Raw genomic sequence first — 17173 nt, 5'->3', positions numbered from 1 at the left:
GCATTAGTCCGTCCTTTCTGTGCCTTTTGCTAAACCCAGTGCTCTACTAAAAGCGGGCTCTCTTACAACCCTCTGTGTCTCAGAGTTCTCTCTCTATGCCTTCAGCTACTGACCACTCTTTTCTCAGGCAAACCACCCACATGTCTACTAAGCGATTACATTTCCACTAGTCCAGGCCTCAGCCAGCAGATTTCTCTCAATACACGTATTATTTAAGGAGTCATTCCCTGCCTAGCTTCCAACCAGTTTTGCACAGAGACAAAGATTACCTTTGCATATACCAGAATTGTTTTATCTAATATGCCGGAGTCAATTGAGCAATTCTCAGGGGAAAGAATTGTCTTTGATTCCTCTCCAGCTCAGTAGTGCCACAATGACGCACTCAAAAAATACTTGCTGAATGAACCAAAAGAACACATTTTGGGGTGTTTTTCTCATGAAAAGTACCCAGAGACTTGCACAACACCAATGAGACCTTACCCCCAAGTGGCTTGCAGGCTAGGAAGGCTGATTGCCCAGCTCTTTGGCAGTTTTAAAAATTTCAGGCCAACCCACATCTAAATTGATTTGTCCTGAGGTCTTGTTTGACCAAATACTCAGTTCCCACTGGTAGCATGTCAGTGGGGCCTGCCAGGTCCTTAACTAAAATAAACAGATGAAACGTTCACAAGCTATCAAAACCTTTCGCTCCATGAGTTTCGGAGGCATTGACACTGAGCTCTGTTTAACTGATAAAACATGCTCCTAGTATCTTTCGATTAAAAATAGCATAAAAAAAAGGTGCATTCTTTGGGTAAGTCAAACTGAGGCACAGCAGTTTCCCACCAGGATGGAAGTTTCTGGATGGAATCTGGGGGGCAGCTGAACAAGTGAATGGTTGCAGCTCTCAGCCCCTCCCTCCCGTCCAGCCAGCACAGACAACTGTTACCTCAGGGCAGAGGGAAAGTGGTTTGGCAATCCCGACAGATGGACAGCTGACAGAAGGGACCCTCCCCCAGGCCTCAGGCCCCAGGCCCCAGGCCCGTGCAGCTGCGTGCTGGCCTGATAGACAATCAGCCCTCTCCCCCAGAGGAGGGGAAAGAATTGTGCAGCCAGAAAGAAGCTCACAGCGGGAGGGAGGCGGCGGGCTTGAGTGACACGCGGGAGGGCCGGCTTTTTGGAGGGCTCTTAGCAACGGCCCCCGTTTGACCCTCGTCAGCCGGGAGAAAATCCAATCAGTCAGTGTACCACTCTTCCAGGCGCCATGCAGAATCAGCAACTGAACGTCAAGGCGGCCTGCCTTCCTGCCTGTTAAGGACCTGCCCTCTCCCAGCCCAGGGTCCCCGCCTCTGCAAAGAGCCTCTAGAGAGGGGGAGCCACGACCACCACCCAGCCCCCCGGCTGCCGGAGGTGGAGGGGGGGGGGTTCGGCCTCGACTGTGAGTCCGTGCGCATCATCTCATCTCATCCCATCGATAGGCGGGACCGAGAGGGGCGTTCCGGCCCCCCTGGACCAGCAGGGGCTTTATTCTAGAGTCACTGGCGCGTGGCTGCGCTTTTCTTCCGCGTTGGTAGGTGAAACCCCAGCGGCTTCATTGGCTCCTTGATTTAAACCACGCCCGGCTTTCTGCCCGCTTTGCTGCTGCTGCGGGGCCAGGCCGCCCAGCCTCGCACGTCCCAGCCCCGCTCGCAGGGAGCCCGGGGCCGCTGCTGCCATTGTGTGGATGCGGCGCGTGTCCTCTCTTCTCTTCCAGAGATGGCTAACAGGGGCCCGAGCTACGGCTTAAGCCGAGAGGTGCAGGAAAAGATCGAGCAGAAGTATGACGCGGACCTGGAGAACAAGCTGGTGGACTGGATCATCCTGCAGTGCGCCGAGGACATAGAGCACCCGCCCCCCGGCCGGGCCCATTTTCAGAAATGGTTAATGGACGGGACGGTAAGGCCAGGGCGGTCTTGGTTGCTGGGGCGGCGGGCTGGGAAGCCCTCCAGGGCTTTCTCTTCCAACGCCAGGCTGCGGGAGGAGCTGCGGCTGCCAAGCTCTGTGCCTGGCGGGGTGGGCATAGGCATGCCTTTATTTCTCCAGGTTGAAGATCTGGACTCCCCGCACAATTCCCTAGCTGGCTTCAAGGATTCTCCACCCACCCGAGACATGGCAGCTCCCTCTTAAGTTGTTGCCAAATTAGAAGGTTTTTTGCTTTTTTTCCCCGTGGGAATAGAGATAAGGATTTCCCTTCCATTTCTCCAACCTGTTGGCCCCTCAGCTCTTGCAGGGTTATTCCTTCCCCCCGGGAATGGGTTAGTTACAAAGTACAACAAAGGAAGGAGTCAGGACGACTAAGCACTTGGCCATCCTTCCCTTGCTTCCCGGAGCCCTGCTGCCTGGGGGTACTGAATGTCTGTTGAAGGCATGGGTTCTCAAGGAACTGAAGCGAATCCTTATTTGAGAGCTGCTTTTCTGAGTAGAGGCTCTGGTGCGTTTGGGGGTTGGGGACTGCTGATTCGCACCAGCCCATGTTTTCCCCAGGCTGTGATTTACTGTTACGTAACAGCTACTCCCCACTTCTGTTGGGTTGCCCAGGACTTGGGTTACGGGCATCTAGGAGGACGGTACCTGGTTCAGTTCTTTCATACATTGTTGGCACATATGGGATGAATTATTGAAGGCTGATTCTGATCTGCCTTTTGATAGAAGATATAATATTAGATCCTATTATTGGACCTCCCTTCCCTCACTTGAAAGTCTGCAATCACGGCCTCATCACCACACATTGTTCCCTATTTGTAAACATTCTTCCCGCACCCTGACCCCAGAGAAAGGAAGCACAGAGCAAGGAGGGAAGGGGATTCCTAGGCTGCAGGCCCCACTGCAGTGGGGAGCAGCCCTGGGAGTGAGGCCACCTGGGTCTTGGGGATTTAGCGTGGGAACCTGGCTACCCAGCCCGGAGCCAGCGCCTTCCTAGGGCGCAAGACTTGCCTCTGCCCAAACCTGTAAGCTGCGCCCTGTAGGGCCTGGATTCACTTTGCATCCGTGATGGGTAAATACAAAGGGAAACATTGATTTTTATCTCCCCTTTCTCCCTGCAGGTCCTGTGCAAGCTGATAAACAGTTTATACCCACCAGGACAGGAGCCCATTCCCAAGATCTCTGAGTCAAAGATGGCTTTTAAGCAGATGGAGCAAATCTCTCAGTTCCTAAAAGCTGCAGAGATCTACGGCGTCAGGACCACTGACATTTTTCAGACGGTGGATCTATGGGAAGGTAAACAGCCCTCGGGCCTTTGGGACTGCATCCTCCACCCTCTCCACTTTGCCCATCTCTTTGTGAAACCTGCTCGCCATGTTCTTCCCCGGGCCTGTGTGTGCCCCTGGGGGCGGGGGGGGGGGGGGAGCTTGTGGGGGGGGCATTATCCACCGTGACCCAGAGGTACTGTTAGCCTACCCCTTTGTGATATTCTATTGAAAAGGGTCTCCTCCTCTGAGGGAACGCACACCCTGAGGACATGGCAGGGACCTCAGCAAACTAGCGTGGAAAACAGAGGCCTCGGCGGAGAGGAAGCTAAAATGGTTACATGGATGTCTTTTATTCCTGCTACCCCCCTCCCACCACGTAACTCTTGCCGAACAAATGGTAGCTACTGGAGGAGAAGGGGGGTGGTAAGCCTGCTTCTGACTCACCAGCGGCAGGGCTTACGGACAAAGCCGCCGGGCGCCGTTGTGTCATTCAATCTGAGAAATCATGAGCACCCCGACCAAAAGGTCTATTTTTGGAGGGCTTGGGGACTCTACCTTCCAGATATGTATTCTGCTCAGAAAGTGGGACACGTGATTTTTTCTTTCACATTTGTGACTTAACACGTGTTATGAGGCATAAAAATCAAATCCCATTTCTGGACGTATTTAACAATCCAGCATTATTAGGGCAAATGATGTGACTGGAGACACTGCCCAAGAATTTGGGACCCATGGGCATAGGGCCTAGTGTGCCCCTCGAGCCGAAATGTGTGTGTGGCCCTCCGTGCAACTGTTCCATGCGAAGCCGGCCAGGCTCTGGAGATACAGAACGGCTCAAGCGGGCCTCCAGGCCGGCTCTGCAGCCTCATGGTCACTGGCCCTGGCTGTTATCAGTGGTCCAACCAATAGGACACCCAGGGAAGTGGCATTTCCTGTTTCCTTCTCATGCGAGTTATTAAAATCCTAAGACTCCGGTCAGGTTACCTGTGTTTTGCCATTACTGAGAAATTCAGATATCCAGTCCTTCGGGTCAGGCCACAGGACTTCGTGGATACTTACCTCCACATCCTCATGGATGTCACAGCTGAGGCTTGGTTTCTGCTCTTTAGATCAAAACTGGGATGATTTTCCCAGCTAATAAAGATAGCCACTGCTTATGGATAGTTTTCCATTTAGGAGGCATGGTGCAAGGACTTTACTGTGTAATGCCAGTCAATTCTCCTACAATTCTATGAGGTGTTATTAATTTTCCCATTTCATAGAAGACGATGCTGAGGCTTGCCTATAATTACTTGTTACATCGTATGGCCGGTAACTAGCAGCAGAGCCGGGGCTCAAACCTGAACTCTCTGATGCTGGAGAATAGGGCCTCAACTAACGTGCCATGCCACACTCTGACCAGGAGGCTGTCTCCTTCACCTACACCAGGAGCGGGCTGTTGAGTCCTAACTGTGACTGAGGAGGATGAAGATAAGGAGGAGGAGTCAGGGCTGTGTGGGGCAGAAGGATGGAGCTCCTGCGCTGGGGGTTTCTTGTGAATAGAAGGGTGAGCCCCTCCCCAAGTACAGAAAGTAGGAAGAGGAAGAAAGTGGGAGATGGGGACCCCGAGTGTGCTTCCCTGTCTTTACGTGACTGAGGCTATTCTATTTGCCTTTCCACGTTTATCAAAGACCACGCAGGTAAACTTTATATCCCGGAGGTGCTGGCAGTGAAGAGGAGGGGTGGAGGGAGCAATGGTCCCTGATTGACAGAGCAGGGGGGCGTCTACACCACCTGCCCCAGCCCTGTATGTTCATACTTCTTAAGGGAAAGGGGGGTCAAGAAGCAGGAGCGAGACTGACTGTGGTAGCCCGAGGTAGGGTAGGGGACAGGCGGGCTCCAGGCCGGGTTAATGCTCCTAGAAAACAGGAAATGAGACAGACACCGAGGAGTCTCATCCCTGGGGTGGGGGTGGGGGGGAAGGAAGTATGAAGCTTGAAAGGAAAAGAAGGGGACTCGCTCCAAGGGTGTTGTGATGGACCTGGTTTAGGTAGCCATGGTTGACAATAGCAAAGTGGATGCTTAGGGGTGTCCAAATGGCCTCCGGTGGCCCCCTCCATGGGAGACTGAGCACTGAGGTTCCGGAAGAGTCTTTCGAAGCGTTAGAGGGGATGCTCGGGATCACCGACTGAGGCTCAGGCCGGAGCTGGTTACCGTACAGCAGGGCGAGTGGTGGGATGGCGGGTGGCTTTGGGCAGAGAAGGGAGGGGCCAAGCGGGCCTGGAGCAAGGCCAGGGTGAGACCTGCAGTACAGCAGCAAGGACTGAGGGAGGAGGCTGGGTCCTTTCTGCCAGAGCCTGCTGTCGCTCCTGTTTGGGGAGGAGCAAGCTGGAATCAAAGGGACGCCACCAGGCAGGGTTGGCATGTGTCTGCGTGTACCTGTTTACATATACAGCTATTGAATTAGCCATTTGCTTAGCTTCCTGCCACATTGTCCCCACTGTGCCTGCTGTGGTTTTCAGTTTATTGCCATTCACTCCGGATTCCACGCACTGTGGGTGTGGAGGCTGTGGCTGCCACTGGTCCAGTCCTCCTCGTCTGGGGACTTCTCTTCCTCCTCTGCAGGCATTTTATGCTCAACAGCTCTCTGCCCCCTGCCCCCCAGCTTCCCTGCTTGGCATCTTCCCAGTAGTGGTCTGTTGCCCATGGGTGCCCAGTGACTCCATGTGGCTCTGATGTTGTGGATGAATAAAGCTGCAGGAGCCCCGGCTTGCCAAGTGCCTTCTCACTTAGGGTTCCATTTTTTAGAGAGGCAGAGGCCCTGGATGGACCCATTGTCCTGAAGCCCCTTTTAGATGCACAGTGAAATGTTTGCAATGGACTTGGGAGCTAGCTACCAGAATAAACGGTTCAGGGCTTTGAAAAGGAACCCAGGGCTAAATGGCCCAGAAAACAACCACAGGGATATTAGAGACAAAGGTCCCCTGGGAAGAAGCTGGGGCCGAGCAATCCCTCTCAGGGCTGGGGAAGAAACGAGGGCGGAGGGCCGCTTAGAGGACTGGAGAAGTCCTTCTCTTGGATGATGGAAGGTCAATGCCTGGCAGGTTCTGGCTTTGCCATGGGTACCCGGAAGGGGCAGGAGTGGGGCTGTCTCAGCTGTCTGTGACTCAGGAGAGCATACCGGAGGTTCGACATCAGCGTCTTTCTTGTGGAGAGAAAGTGGGAAGGAGAAAAGCGAGGAGCAGGAAAAGGAGGTGTGTGTGTTTGTGTGTGAGAGAGAGACAGAGACAGAGAATGAGAGAGAACACGTGAGAGCTAGGGAATGTGCGGGTCAGAAAGACGCAAAGAAAACTTACCCCGGAAGCTAGTAGAATGCAGATTTCTGGGTCAGAAATTAGACTGCCTAGTTCACACCTCTACTCCACCACCTATCAGTTAACTTTTCTAAGCTTCGGTTTTCTCAACTGGAAAAAGGGGTATTAGTGTCTATTTTATGGGCTTGACATGGGGACGGAATGGGAGGATGGGTCAGAAGTGCTTAGCGTAGTGGCTGGCAATCGTAGAGCGCAATGTATAGTGTGAAAACTACTGTTGTCATTCGCCTGTCCTGCTGTAGGACACACGGATAATGAAGGCGGGAGGAGCAGGCTGGAAAGGCACACATTCTGTCTTGGAACAGGTGGACTTCATGAATGGTTTCATGCAGAAGCCGGTAGGGTTGCCTGGATGACATTTGCCTTCTGTCATGGGTGGTGTCTTCACTGAATCAGCCATTCTCCAGCACAGAGGGACCGCCTTTGCACGCCCCCTTTTTGACTTTTTTCTAGCTCGTGGTCATTACCCTCTTGACGTCTTTCCCTGCAATATGTCGCTTTGCCAATTCCAGACCCAGGAGGTCTTGGTTCAGTGGAAGGAGCATGAGTCTGGAGTCAGGTAGATGGGTTAAAACTATTTAGCTACATCCCAGCTTCGTGAACTTGTTCAGATGTTTGGCTTCTGAGAGCCTCGGTTTCCTTCTCTATAAATAGGTCTAGTGCCTTCCTCAGAGGGTTCTTGTAAGGACTAAACGTGTACAATGCCTAGCACAATGCCTGGCTAGCAGACTCGTAATAAATGTTGGCTTCTTTCCCCTACCACAAGCCTGCCAGCAACTAACCTTTTGGTTCCTTGGCATCACCACATGGTGAGCAAGCGTTATTAGGCAGGTAGAATTCTAGAATGCCAGAGCGGGCGAGACTCAAAGATCAGTCTAGTCGGATGACTTCTCTCAGTAGTCCTACTGACAGGGATCCTGGACACGTGGTTTCACCCTGCCTCCCTGTTCCCCTTCCGTGATGACTGGGAGTTAGGCAGGAGTGTGGTTCCCACTGGGGGTGGAGTACCAGGAAGGTCCAAATATATTCTCCGGGGAGGTGCCGCTGTGTGTGTCACTCCTTAACCGCAAGAGCAAAGAAACATTTCGCCCAACTTGAGAGACATTTTGGGATCTTGTGAGGCACCTGGAGTGACTTGAGTCACCACACATGCCTGCTGCGTGCAGCCTCCTTTCCTGTCAGAGCAACCTCAAGCGCTGCCTGCTCGTGATCGTGGTTGGCAGGTTTTTCCCTCAGCAGCGGTTCCCAGCCTCCAGTGTACAGCAGAATCACCCGGCAGGCTTAGGAAAACACAGCCCCAGAGCTTCTGAGGTGTTAAATCTGGGGTAGGACGCGGGAATGTGCATTTCTTACCAATTCATACATGACGCTGCTTTGGCTGGTCTGGGAACCCCACTTTGAGAACCACTGCCCGACAGTGTCTCCAGGAAGGCAAGCAACAAAAATTCATAAAACTCACAGAGCAAGCCCAATCTATTCTCTGACATTTCTCCTTTGACCGTAGCAATAGTTCCTCTACCTTGAGGAGAGAATTGGGGTCATGCCTAAGTTATCACTCAGGGAAAAAAGAAATGGTTCCAGAAAGAGGAAGAAGGTCAGTATTCCAGAAGTAACAAAGATGAGTCAAGACTGATTAAAAAAAAAAAAAATGGAAGTAGCTCTGAAGCAAAGAGTTTGGACTATAAACTGTAAAAAACTTTTAGTATTAAAAGTAGAGTGTCCAGTCTGACTTTACCCGCCTAAATGACCTTTCTCTGGTCTTTTTTATTTCCCTTTTACCCTTCCGATTATTTTTTCTTCCCAAAGACATGCATAAGATATCATGAAAGCAACAACAACAAAAAAAATTCAAGAGAACAAAATCCCTGTTGAAGTATCCTTATGGTAATAGCACTCAAACTTCATGGGTATTAAGGATTCCTGGTGGTGGGACGCCTGGGTGGCTCAGTTAAACATCCGACTCTTGATCTCAGCTCAGGTCTTGATCTCAGCGTCCTGAGTTCAAGCCCTACATGGGGCTCCACGCTGGGCATGGAGCCTATCTACTTAAAAAAAAAAAAAAAGTCCCGGTTGTGGGGGCAGGGACCTGACAATACAGAACCCTTGGCCCCACCCCCCAGAGGTCATCATTTCATAGTTTGGAGTGCTTGGGAAAACCCTGCTCAGTGATAATGCAGCAAAGAGGGCACACCCAGATGTCAAGACTCTGAGAAAAGGTTTGCCAGGTGAGACAAGGGAAGCTACTGTACTACACCACTGTCTTGTTTCCCACAATTGCAAGTCTGATATCAGCCCCTCCCATAAGAGTCTGGGTCACCTGATCAAAATGCTGAGCTGTTTATGGACATTTGGCACCTCCTATTCCCTGTGTCGCTTCCCATTTTAATGGCCAGTGGTCTCATTTTTAGGTCACCACCAAGGACTCAGCATCTAGAAAATTCCCAGCACTTCCCTCTAGTTGGTACTTCTTTCAGGACCGTTCTTCTTCTTTTTTTTTTCTTGGAAGAAAAGCCTTCAGCAGTGGTTTTCAAGCTGTCTTGCCAAAATATCTAGGGGTAGCTTTCAGGGAGCAAAGAGATTCCACGCTGCCAGGATTCTGAGCTGGCTCCTGACTTGGATCAGAGCCCTTCTAATTATTGACTTTACCATTTGATTTTGGGGAAGATAGCTCTGAAGGGAGGAGTTATTGCTTAAGGAATATTACATAGTAACTTACCATGTGCCAGACATTGCGATGTTTTTAAAAAGTGAAAAACCAAAGTGCTGGAGCAGTGGTGCCTATCCATCTGGCTATATCAGAATCATCCCAGGAGATTGCTCCAGAATCTGAATTTTTAAGATTCTCAGATATTTCTGATGATCAGTCTAGTTTGAGGGTCATCATGTTTCTCAGACTTGCCTAATGGTGTAAATTACCTGGGGAACTTATTAAAAATATGAACTTCCAGGCCTCCCCCCAGGCCTGCTGACTCCGTCTCTCAGGGGAATGATGTCAAAATTCATATATATTTTTTTAAGATTTTTTAATTTATTTTCCAGAGAGAGAGAGACTGAGCTCACAAGCTGGGGAGTAGCAAGCAGAGGGAGAAGAAGGATTCCCGCTGAGCGGGGAGCCCGATGCGGGACTCGATCCCAGAACCCTGGGATCATGACCTGAGCTGAAGGCAGACGATTAACCGACTGAGCCACCAGCCATCCCAAAATTCATATTTTTGAAGAGATCTCCCCCACAGCATCCCATAAATAGTCCAAGAGGCTTGGGAAACCTCGTTCTGAAGTGCCGTGCTCTAGGCAGGTGGTGACAAGATTCACAGATGCTCCTTAACCTCACTGCTCCTCTAGACATTGAGTATGTGACCCCCCGTTACAGAAGTCAGCCTCTGCAAATGGCCCCCTCCCTCCAGCAGCATGTGATCTGGAATTCTGAACTGATAAAGAAACAGGAGGCTAGAAAAAGGCCCTCATGCCATTCCATCAATCTGGGAGTCTGTTAGGGACGTCTGTTAGAAAGCTAACTAGACATGATAGGAAAGCAAGCTAGACAAGTTAGAGAGGCAGATTTCTGCTCATAGTGTTACTCAGAATCTTGGCAATGTTGAACTTGATTGGCATGCTGATGGGGGACTCTAGGCCCCAACTCTTCCTCCTGCTTTAACCTCATTTGGGTGGAGGCCTGGAGAAACTATTCCAGACAAAAACTCTCAAAGACTTTATGGCCCTTGGGGTTGGTACCCTTGAACTAATGGGGACCAAGGACCATGACCCAGCTTTGTCCCCCCAGTGCGTTCCCTCCTGCCTGGCACTGAAGCTGCTACTGCCACCCCTTCTGATCATCTCTGATCACCAAGGAACGGGGCACCCCAAACAGCCTGCAATGGGGACCCCTGGGAAATGGTGGCCCTAGTGGACTGTTTGTGGGCTTTGCATTTTGACACCTGAGCTACAGCCAGGCTCTGGTTTACTTGCTGAGGGACTCTGGGCACGCTCATTAATCTCCCTGAATTAGTTTTCCCATCCCTCCACTGCAGGCAGTAATATCAATTCCACTGGGTTGATGTCATGTATAATAAAGTGTCTAGCCTCTAATTTATATCAAATCTGTTGCCTTGGGACCTTTCTTAAGAAAAACTTCTCCAATGTGTTCCGGTCAAAAACAGCCTCCTTCCCTAGCTTCTTCTGCCCCTGATTATGTTGTGGCTCCCTTTCCCACTCTCCAGGATGAGGGTAGGTGGGTTCCTGGCTCTCTTACCCTTGCCCCCAACGTTGTCCCCTCCTTCCTGCCTGGGTCCATGCAGTATGCGCAGCAGCTAGCCACTTCTGAAGGAGGCTGGGTCTGTGTTCTAACAGCCCGCCGCTGTGCCCATGGCTGTGGGTGGTATCTGTGGCTGACTTGCTGGGCACCTCCAGCCCCTGGGCTTACCAGACCCGCTCCTTCCAGCCAGCAGAAACAGACTTCCTGAGTGCTCCTTGTATGAGCAGAGCTGAGTGGTGTATCCAAACCTTCCTAAACTTCCCTGCGCTTCATCATTGTTCTAGGCTCTCTTTAATGGCTCACTACTTAAGAGCAGACCCTCTCCCTTTCTCTTTCCAGAGTGGGCCTTCAGAATATCATAACTACAGCTCTATTCCCCCCCCGCCCCCGAAAAAAGGATCACATTACACGGTGACAATTACAGAAAAGCTTTTTATCTATGGAGAGAAGTCATTCTCACAACCACCTCTGGACTTGCTCTTGCATCTCACTATTCCTGGGCCCTCCTCCGCCCATCTGCTGCCCACACACTCTGACCTGCCCTCCCCCCAGCTGCTCCTTGCACCCGGGGACTCTCCTCTGACGTCCCTGCCTCCCGCAGCTGCCTGCCAACCGCACCTGGCCTCAGGACCCCAGAAATCGTCCTGTGGTTCATGGGGTGGAGAAGAAAAGTGAAGGAAGGAGGATCTGCTGTCTCTCTCTCTCTCCTCATTGAATAGATGGGCATCCTGAACTGGACTTCCTCTGTGGGCCTTAATGGTTTAGTTGATCAGCGTTCTACTGCGGGCTTGCTTTCCATCTGCCTTTCTCCTATAATTCTGTATTCCCCAGTGACTGAGCTGCAACAGCCCTGACGGAAAGACCACAGATGGCTCACTCTGTGCAAAGAGGGCCTTTTTTTTTTTTAAGATTGATTTATTTATTTGAGAGTGAAAGCACATATGAATGGAGGGAGGAGCAGAGGTAGAGAATCTCAAGCAGACTCCCCGCTGAGTGCAGAGCCTGAGATCACGACCGAAACCAAGCATCAGGCGCTTCACCGACTGAGCCCCCCAGGTGCCCCCAAAGAGGGCCTTTTAGTATTGGCCTTTAGCTTTCATAGCTTTACACCACCCCCCCACCCCGCTGAACGCCGCTCTCCTTCCTAAACCTGAGCCTTGAGCTTTGCTCTTCCCACTTGTGCCCTTCATGGATCTGGTTCTAAGTCAGGGCAAACGGCACAGGGGCATCCTTTCCCAGTCCAGGGCCTGGCAGTCAGACGCAAGGGAGGAGAGGAGAAGAGATGGGAGGAACAGGCTGACTGGTAGGGTCCAATGGCCTTCTCTGAGGGTTCACGGTCACTGGGCCCCTCAGGTAACAGTGCTCCCCCTCCCACTGTGGAAGGGGCACACCACACACACACACGGACACACACCCCACAAACCAGCTATTTTTTATCTCCATTTAGCTCCTTCCAAGCTGCACAGAATAAAGGGCCTCTCATTTGTGTCGCATTGAGCGCTTTCTGTGTTGATTTGCTTTCCTTCATGTGCATGTCTCCAGCCCAGAGAGCCAAGCGAGTACTCAGTTGGATGCACAATGGGTGATTTTAGATCCTTTTAACCCAGAGAAAGTAAAAGAGAGGAGCCAGCTGGGGTTTGGTGCACTTAATCCATCCAAAACAACTTCTTTCTAGTTTCCTACCCCTCCCCCCACTCCTGAGGAAAATCCTCATCTGCAGACCAGCTCACAAGCCTAGCCACAGGATGTCCCCTTGCCACAGCCTCTAGAACCCACTGACACGAGGGCCTCTGCCCAGGGCAGGGATTTACCTGTATCTGAGCGCATAGGTGTTTAGAATGTTTTCTTCATATAGCAACTATGAAAGGATGAGAAACTGGGCAAGTCATATAGAGAGTAAGCAGGTGATTTTTTGGTTCCTTTCTAGGAAGTTTTGCTACAGTTATCTTCAGGGCTTTGAGAAGTATTTGCCATCCCTCCGCCTAGGATGGGATCGCCTACAGCCTCCTATCAGAACTTCCTTCCCAGAGGGCCAGCCCCATCCTTCCAGATTCCTCGGCCCTGACACAGGCTTGGCTTTCATTTCTCTGTTGGCTTGCAGGGAAGGACATGGCGGCCGTGCAGAGGACTCTGATGGCTCTCGGCAGTGTTGCGGTCACCAAGGATGACGGCTGTTACAGGGGAGAGCCATCCTGGTTTCACAGGTAAGTAACCCTTCCCGCCTCCCCGTCCCCCTCCCCGCCCCTCCAGCAGAGGAGGATTTTACCAGAGGATCTGAAACCCCAGAGGCCATTTCCACACAAAGCCCTTAGGAGCAAGTGCTGTAGGGGGCTGGGGGGGGGGGGCACTCCTGGCCCCACAGCTGATTGCTGAGAGCAAAGAAAGAGCTATGCTGCCATGAGGCCAGCAGCCCACCCACCCACAGCGAACCTGGTTGAGTGTTCCCTGCTAGATACCTGGACCCTCCAGCTCTGGCCATGCTCCTTCTCTAGAGGCTGAGCGGGACTTGGCTGGCTTTTCTCAGGAAGGTGGCTCGAGGTCTGAACTTGGTTTTATTCTGATCTAAGAAGCCCTAAGTCAACTCATTTATCTATTCTTGCACTCAATGAAGAGAAAATATGTCCTGGTTCATGCCTGTTGTCCCAGTGAATTTATTGATAACGGTCACTTTCACTTCCAAAAGTGGCCTGGTCTGGATAATGTCTTATGTGGTCATGTCAGTAAAGGATTTATTTTGTTATTGTTGTTGCTGCTGTTTTCATGGGTTGGGGGAAGGAAGGGATCATGAACTCAACCCAAGAGCTCTGTGGGCAATGAAGACAAAAGAGCACTTTGTAGCAGATAATTGACCCTTCATTTCCCTAATCCCTCTTTCTTCTTCTAGCTGTTATAAAAAGGTACCAGTTTAAATGAACCTGGTCCGAAAACTTCCTAGATATTGGCCAGTTGAAACTCTGGTTTTAGTCCCAGCTTTGTTAGTGACATACCATGGTTTATATGACCCACAAAAGCAAAATTACTTACTATCTGGCTCTTTACTGCAGCTTGCTGACCTCTGGCAAGGAAGAAAATGTTTCCTCCTTGACTCCTAGGTCCTGTAGCTCTAAAACGGGAACATTAATACTTGGCCCTACACAGGGAAAGGTGGGTTGGGATTAATGACCTGCTTTGTAAGAAGGGCTGTTTGTAATTTTCACAAGGGCTTGAGGTAACTCTGAGAGAGTGGGTGATAAGAAAGTTGTCTGAGAGTGAAGTCCTCAGAGAGGACCCACTGATTCTTTCATGGAAATTCTGAAAAATCATCTGGGTTCTAAGGAGTAGAGAGCTCATGTATCATGGAGCAGCCTACTTGGAGTAGGGCTGTAGCTCATGATAGGACCATAGCCCAGGGTAGGAACATAGCCCAGGGTAGGACTATAGATCAGGGTAGGGCCATAGCTTATGATAGGATCATAGCTCAGGGTAGGGCTCATCACGGTAGGGCTATGGCTCAGGGTCAGGCCATAGCTCAGAGTAGGGCCATAGCTCAGGGTAGGATCATAGTTCCTATCAGTACTGTAGCTCAGTACAGGGCCTACTATTCTATTTGATGACCTTGTGTTCTATCTGGTAGCCCCCCCCCCCCCCCCCCCCGGGAGAGCCATTCTAACTGCATGTCTTGGGAAGGGTTTGAAAACTGTCAGAATGACTTTATTCCCCCTCACTTCCTCTGCCCAGGAAAGCTCAGCAGAATCGGAGAGGATTTTCAGAGGAGCAGCTTCGCCAGGGACAGAACGTCATCGGCCTGCAGATGGGCAGCAACAAGGGGGCCTCCCAGGCGGGCATGACGGGGTACGGGATGCCCAGGCAGATCATGTGACATGCCGCCTCCCGCCTCCCAGGAGAGAGGACGAATGTTCCACACCACGGTCTCTGTGATAAAGAAATAGTTAGTCACCTTCTGACCTTCTCCTCTTTCTCAAAGCCTCCCGTTTCTGGTTTTTGCAAGTGCTGCATTTCCGCTGCGAACCCGCGTTGCCCACTGCTGCCACCTTGCGTTCGTTTAGAACTATGCAAAGACTCCGCCTCCTCTTCCCGAGCTCCTCCTTGGCCCCAAAGTCACGGCCTTTTGTCGGATTATTTATTTATTTATTTGCCAAAAATGCCCCCTCCTCAACGTATTAGAACACACCTAATAAACAAATTAGTCTTGTGGCTTCAAACGTAAACTTCGTTCTTTGTGGCAGGGTCTTGGCTTGCAGGGCTGGCTTTCCATTCGCTCACCAGGCCAGCAGGATGGAATCGAGCCCAAGCTGTAGATGGAGAGATATAGGTGAGCTTCGAGGAAGCCCTAAGAAGGTTGTGTTGTTTATCTTGGCAATGGCAGCAGAAGTGTAGGAATAGTTTTGCCCACTCGGACAGCCTACAGCCATGAATTCAAGAACAAGCTCTTTGATCGATCCCCTGGGTCAAAGTTCTTTCCTTGTGCTTATGATGCTAGACTGGGGGTCGGGGGAGATGCGGGAATGAGGAAACCAAAACCCTAGTTCTTAAGAGACTCTCATATGGAAACCCAGGAAGTATTTGCTGGATGGGTGGTTTTATCAAATGGATGGGTGACCGTTGAAGGAAAGAGCTGTTGTCACTTCTGTACCAATAATCTTCCCCCTGCAGGCCAGACCCTGGCTCTGCTGCCCACATTTATACAGGTTTTTTTTTTTTTTTTAAAGATTTTATTTATTTGAGAGAGAGAGACAGCAGGGGGAGGAGCAGAGGGAAAGGGAGAAGCCGACTCTGCGCTGAGCGAGGAGCCAGAAACGGGACTCGATCCCACAACCCTGAGATCACGACCCGAGGCGAAATTAAGAGTCAGATGCTTAAGCGACTGAGCAACACAGGCGCCCCCATACTGTTTCTTCAGAAGCCAGGAGTTAGAGGCAATGTTGATTGCTCCCTTACACTCACTTAGAGGGTCTAAATCCCTAAAACTGTTGGATACTGCCTAAGACTGAGCTGTAGCTAAGATGGATAGGTTCCAGAGATTCTGTCAGCCATATAAAAATTAAGAAGGCTAATAAACCTTGGGGCCAAAACTTAATCTTATTCTTTCCTACCAGTAGAAACAAGAAAAAAAAAAGGGATGCATTTAGTAAGAAAAGAAATAAGGCATTGTACCCATACCATGAATTGTTAATTGACAAGAAAAGATAAAAATAAATGAAACTGTAGATATTGTCACCCTCTAAATGTTTGGGTGGTGGCTTTTCAGACTGTGTTCTCTGCAGTTCTAGGCTTCCATAGAGATTTCTATGGGATCCCCAGGGGGTGGGAAGTGCTGCTTAAAAGAGGCAGAATCCTGGGTCCCCATTCCTTCTCCAGTGAGAGCATCACTGATCTTATCATTTTATATATTAGGATTCAGCATAAGATTTTAAAAGACTTTTAATATTAAAAGAAAACAAACAAGAATCAGTAAAAGGAATGAGCCTGAGTCACCTAAAGGACCTAATGTGTCCTGGAGGAGCCCTATGGACTCTGACAGCCACTGGTGGGTGAGTTGTTCGTTCCTGAAAAGATGTCACATGAGCATGGCGGCTGAACCCTTACCTCGGAGTTGCCGTAAAAGCAAGACAGTCAGGTTGATGGATCCCCAAAAAAACAAATAAAACTGGAAGGGAATTCCTGGAGAGAGATAGAAGGTGGTCAGGTCCCTGTCTGGGATTGGGAGTGGGGACGTGGGACATAGCCTCCATCAGCGGTGGGGTAGGTTTGGGAGAGAGCTGTCGGGCTCTGCCTGTTCGGTTCCCCACACCGCCCTGGTTCCACCACAGCTGTGCCAGAGACACAGAAAAAAAAGAGGCAGAAAAACAGCGAAATCAGCTCAGAACGGGAAGGAAGTAGCCTCCCAAATCTAGGGAGCCCAGCCCGAGGGAGGAGCAGGTGATAGAACACTGATAGACTTGCGGGCACCTGGGTATTTCCTCCCAGCATGAGCGCCCCCACCTCCTCAGGCTCCCATCTCTGAGTCCCTTTGCATGATGACAGCCTAGAAATGAGACTGTTAAAAAAAAAAAAAAAATGGAGGCCTTAGGGGGGAGAAGGTGTATTGGAGCATAAGAGTTAACACAGCATGAATGAGAGCCCAGTTCATAATTCCAAAGACTACCTGCCTCAACACAATAGTTCCAGCTCCCAAGAGTCCCCAGAAGCAATCCAAACTGGGGCCTGAGGTTTTTTTCCCCCTTTCCACACTTTGTATTTGCAATCAAGGTAGCAGATAACCTCAGGGCAGTGTGAACTCACAGGCAGCATCTGGAAGACTCCTGAGGAACAAAAGTACCGTGATCGAAAGACACACTGGATCACCCTTACCCCATGAA

The 17173-nt window shown here is 50.7% G+C and overlaps 1 protein-coding gene across 1 annotated transcript; it reads left to right on the top strand.

The window, feature by feature from the left end:
• Positions 1 to 1556: 1556 nt before the first annotated feature.
• Positions 1557 to 15016, top strand: TAGLN3 (transgelin 3). The gene is made up of 4 exons (XM_027587766.2): positions 1557 to 1914; positions 3063 to 3237; positions 12916 to 13018; positions 14532 to 15016. Exons 1-4 carry the CDS (start codon positions 1735 to 1737, stop codon positions 14671 to 14673), a joined length of 600 nt encoding a protein of 199 aa, XP_027443567.1. The 5' UTR covers positions 1557 to 1734; the 3' UTR covers positions 14674 to 15016.
• Positions 15017 to 17173: the final 2157 nt, after the last annotated feature.

This window comes from Zalophus californianus, chromosome 1, assembly GCF_009762305.2.
Source record: "Zalophus californianus isolate mZalCal1 chromosome 1, mZalCal1.pri.v2, whole genome shotgun sequence".
In the NCBI taxonomy this organism is placed as follows: Eukaryota; Metazoa; Chordata; class Mammalia; order Carnivora; family Otariidae; genus Zalophus; species Zalophus californianus.
This window is presented reverse-complemented; position numbering and strand designations above follow the sequence as displayed.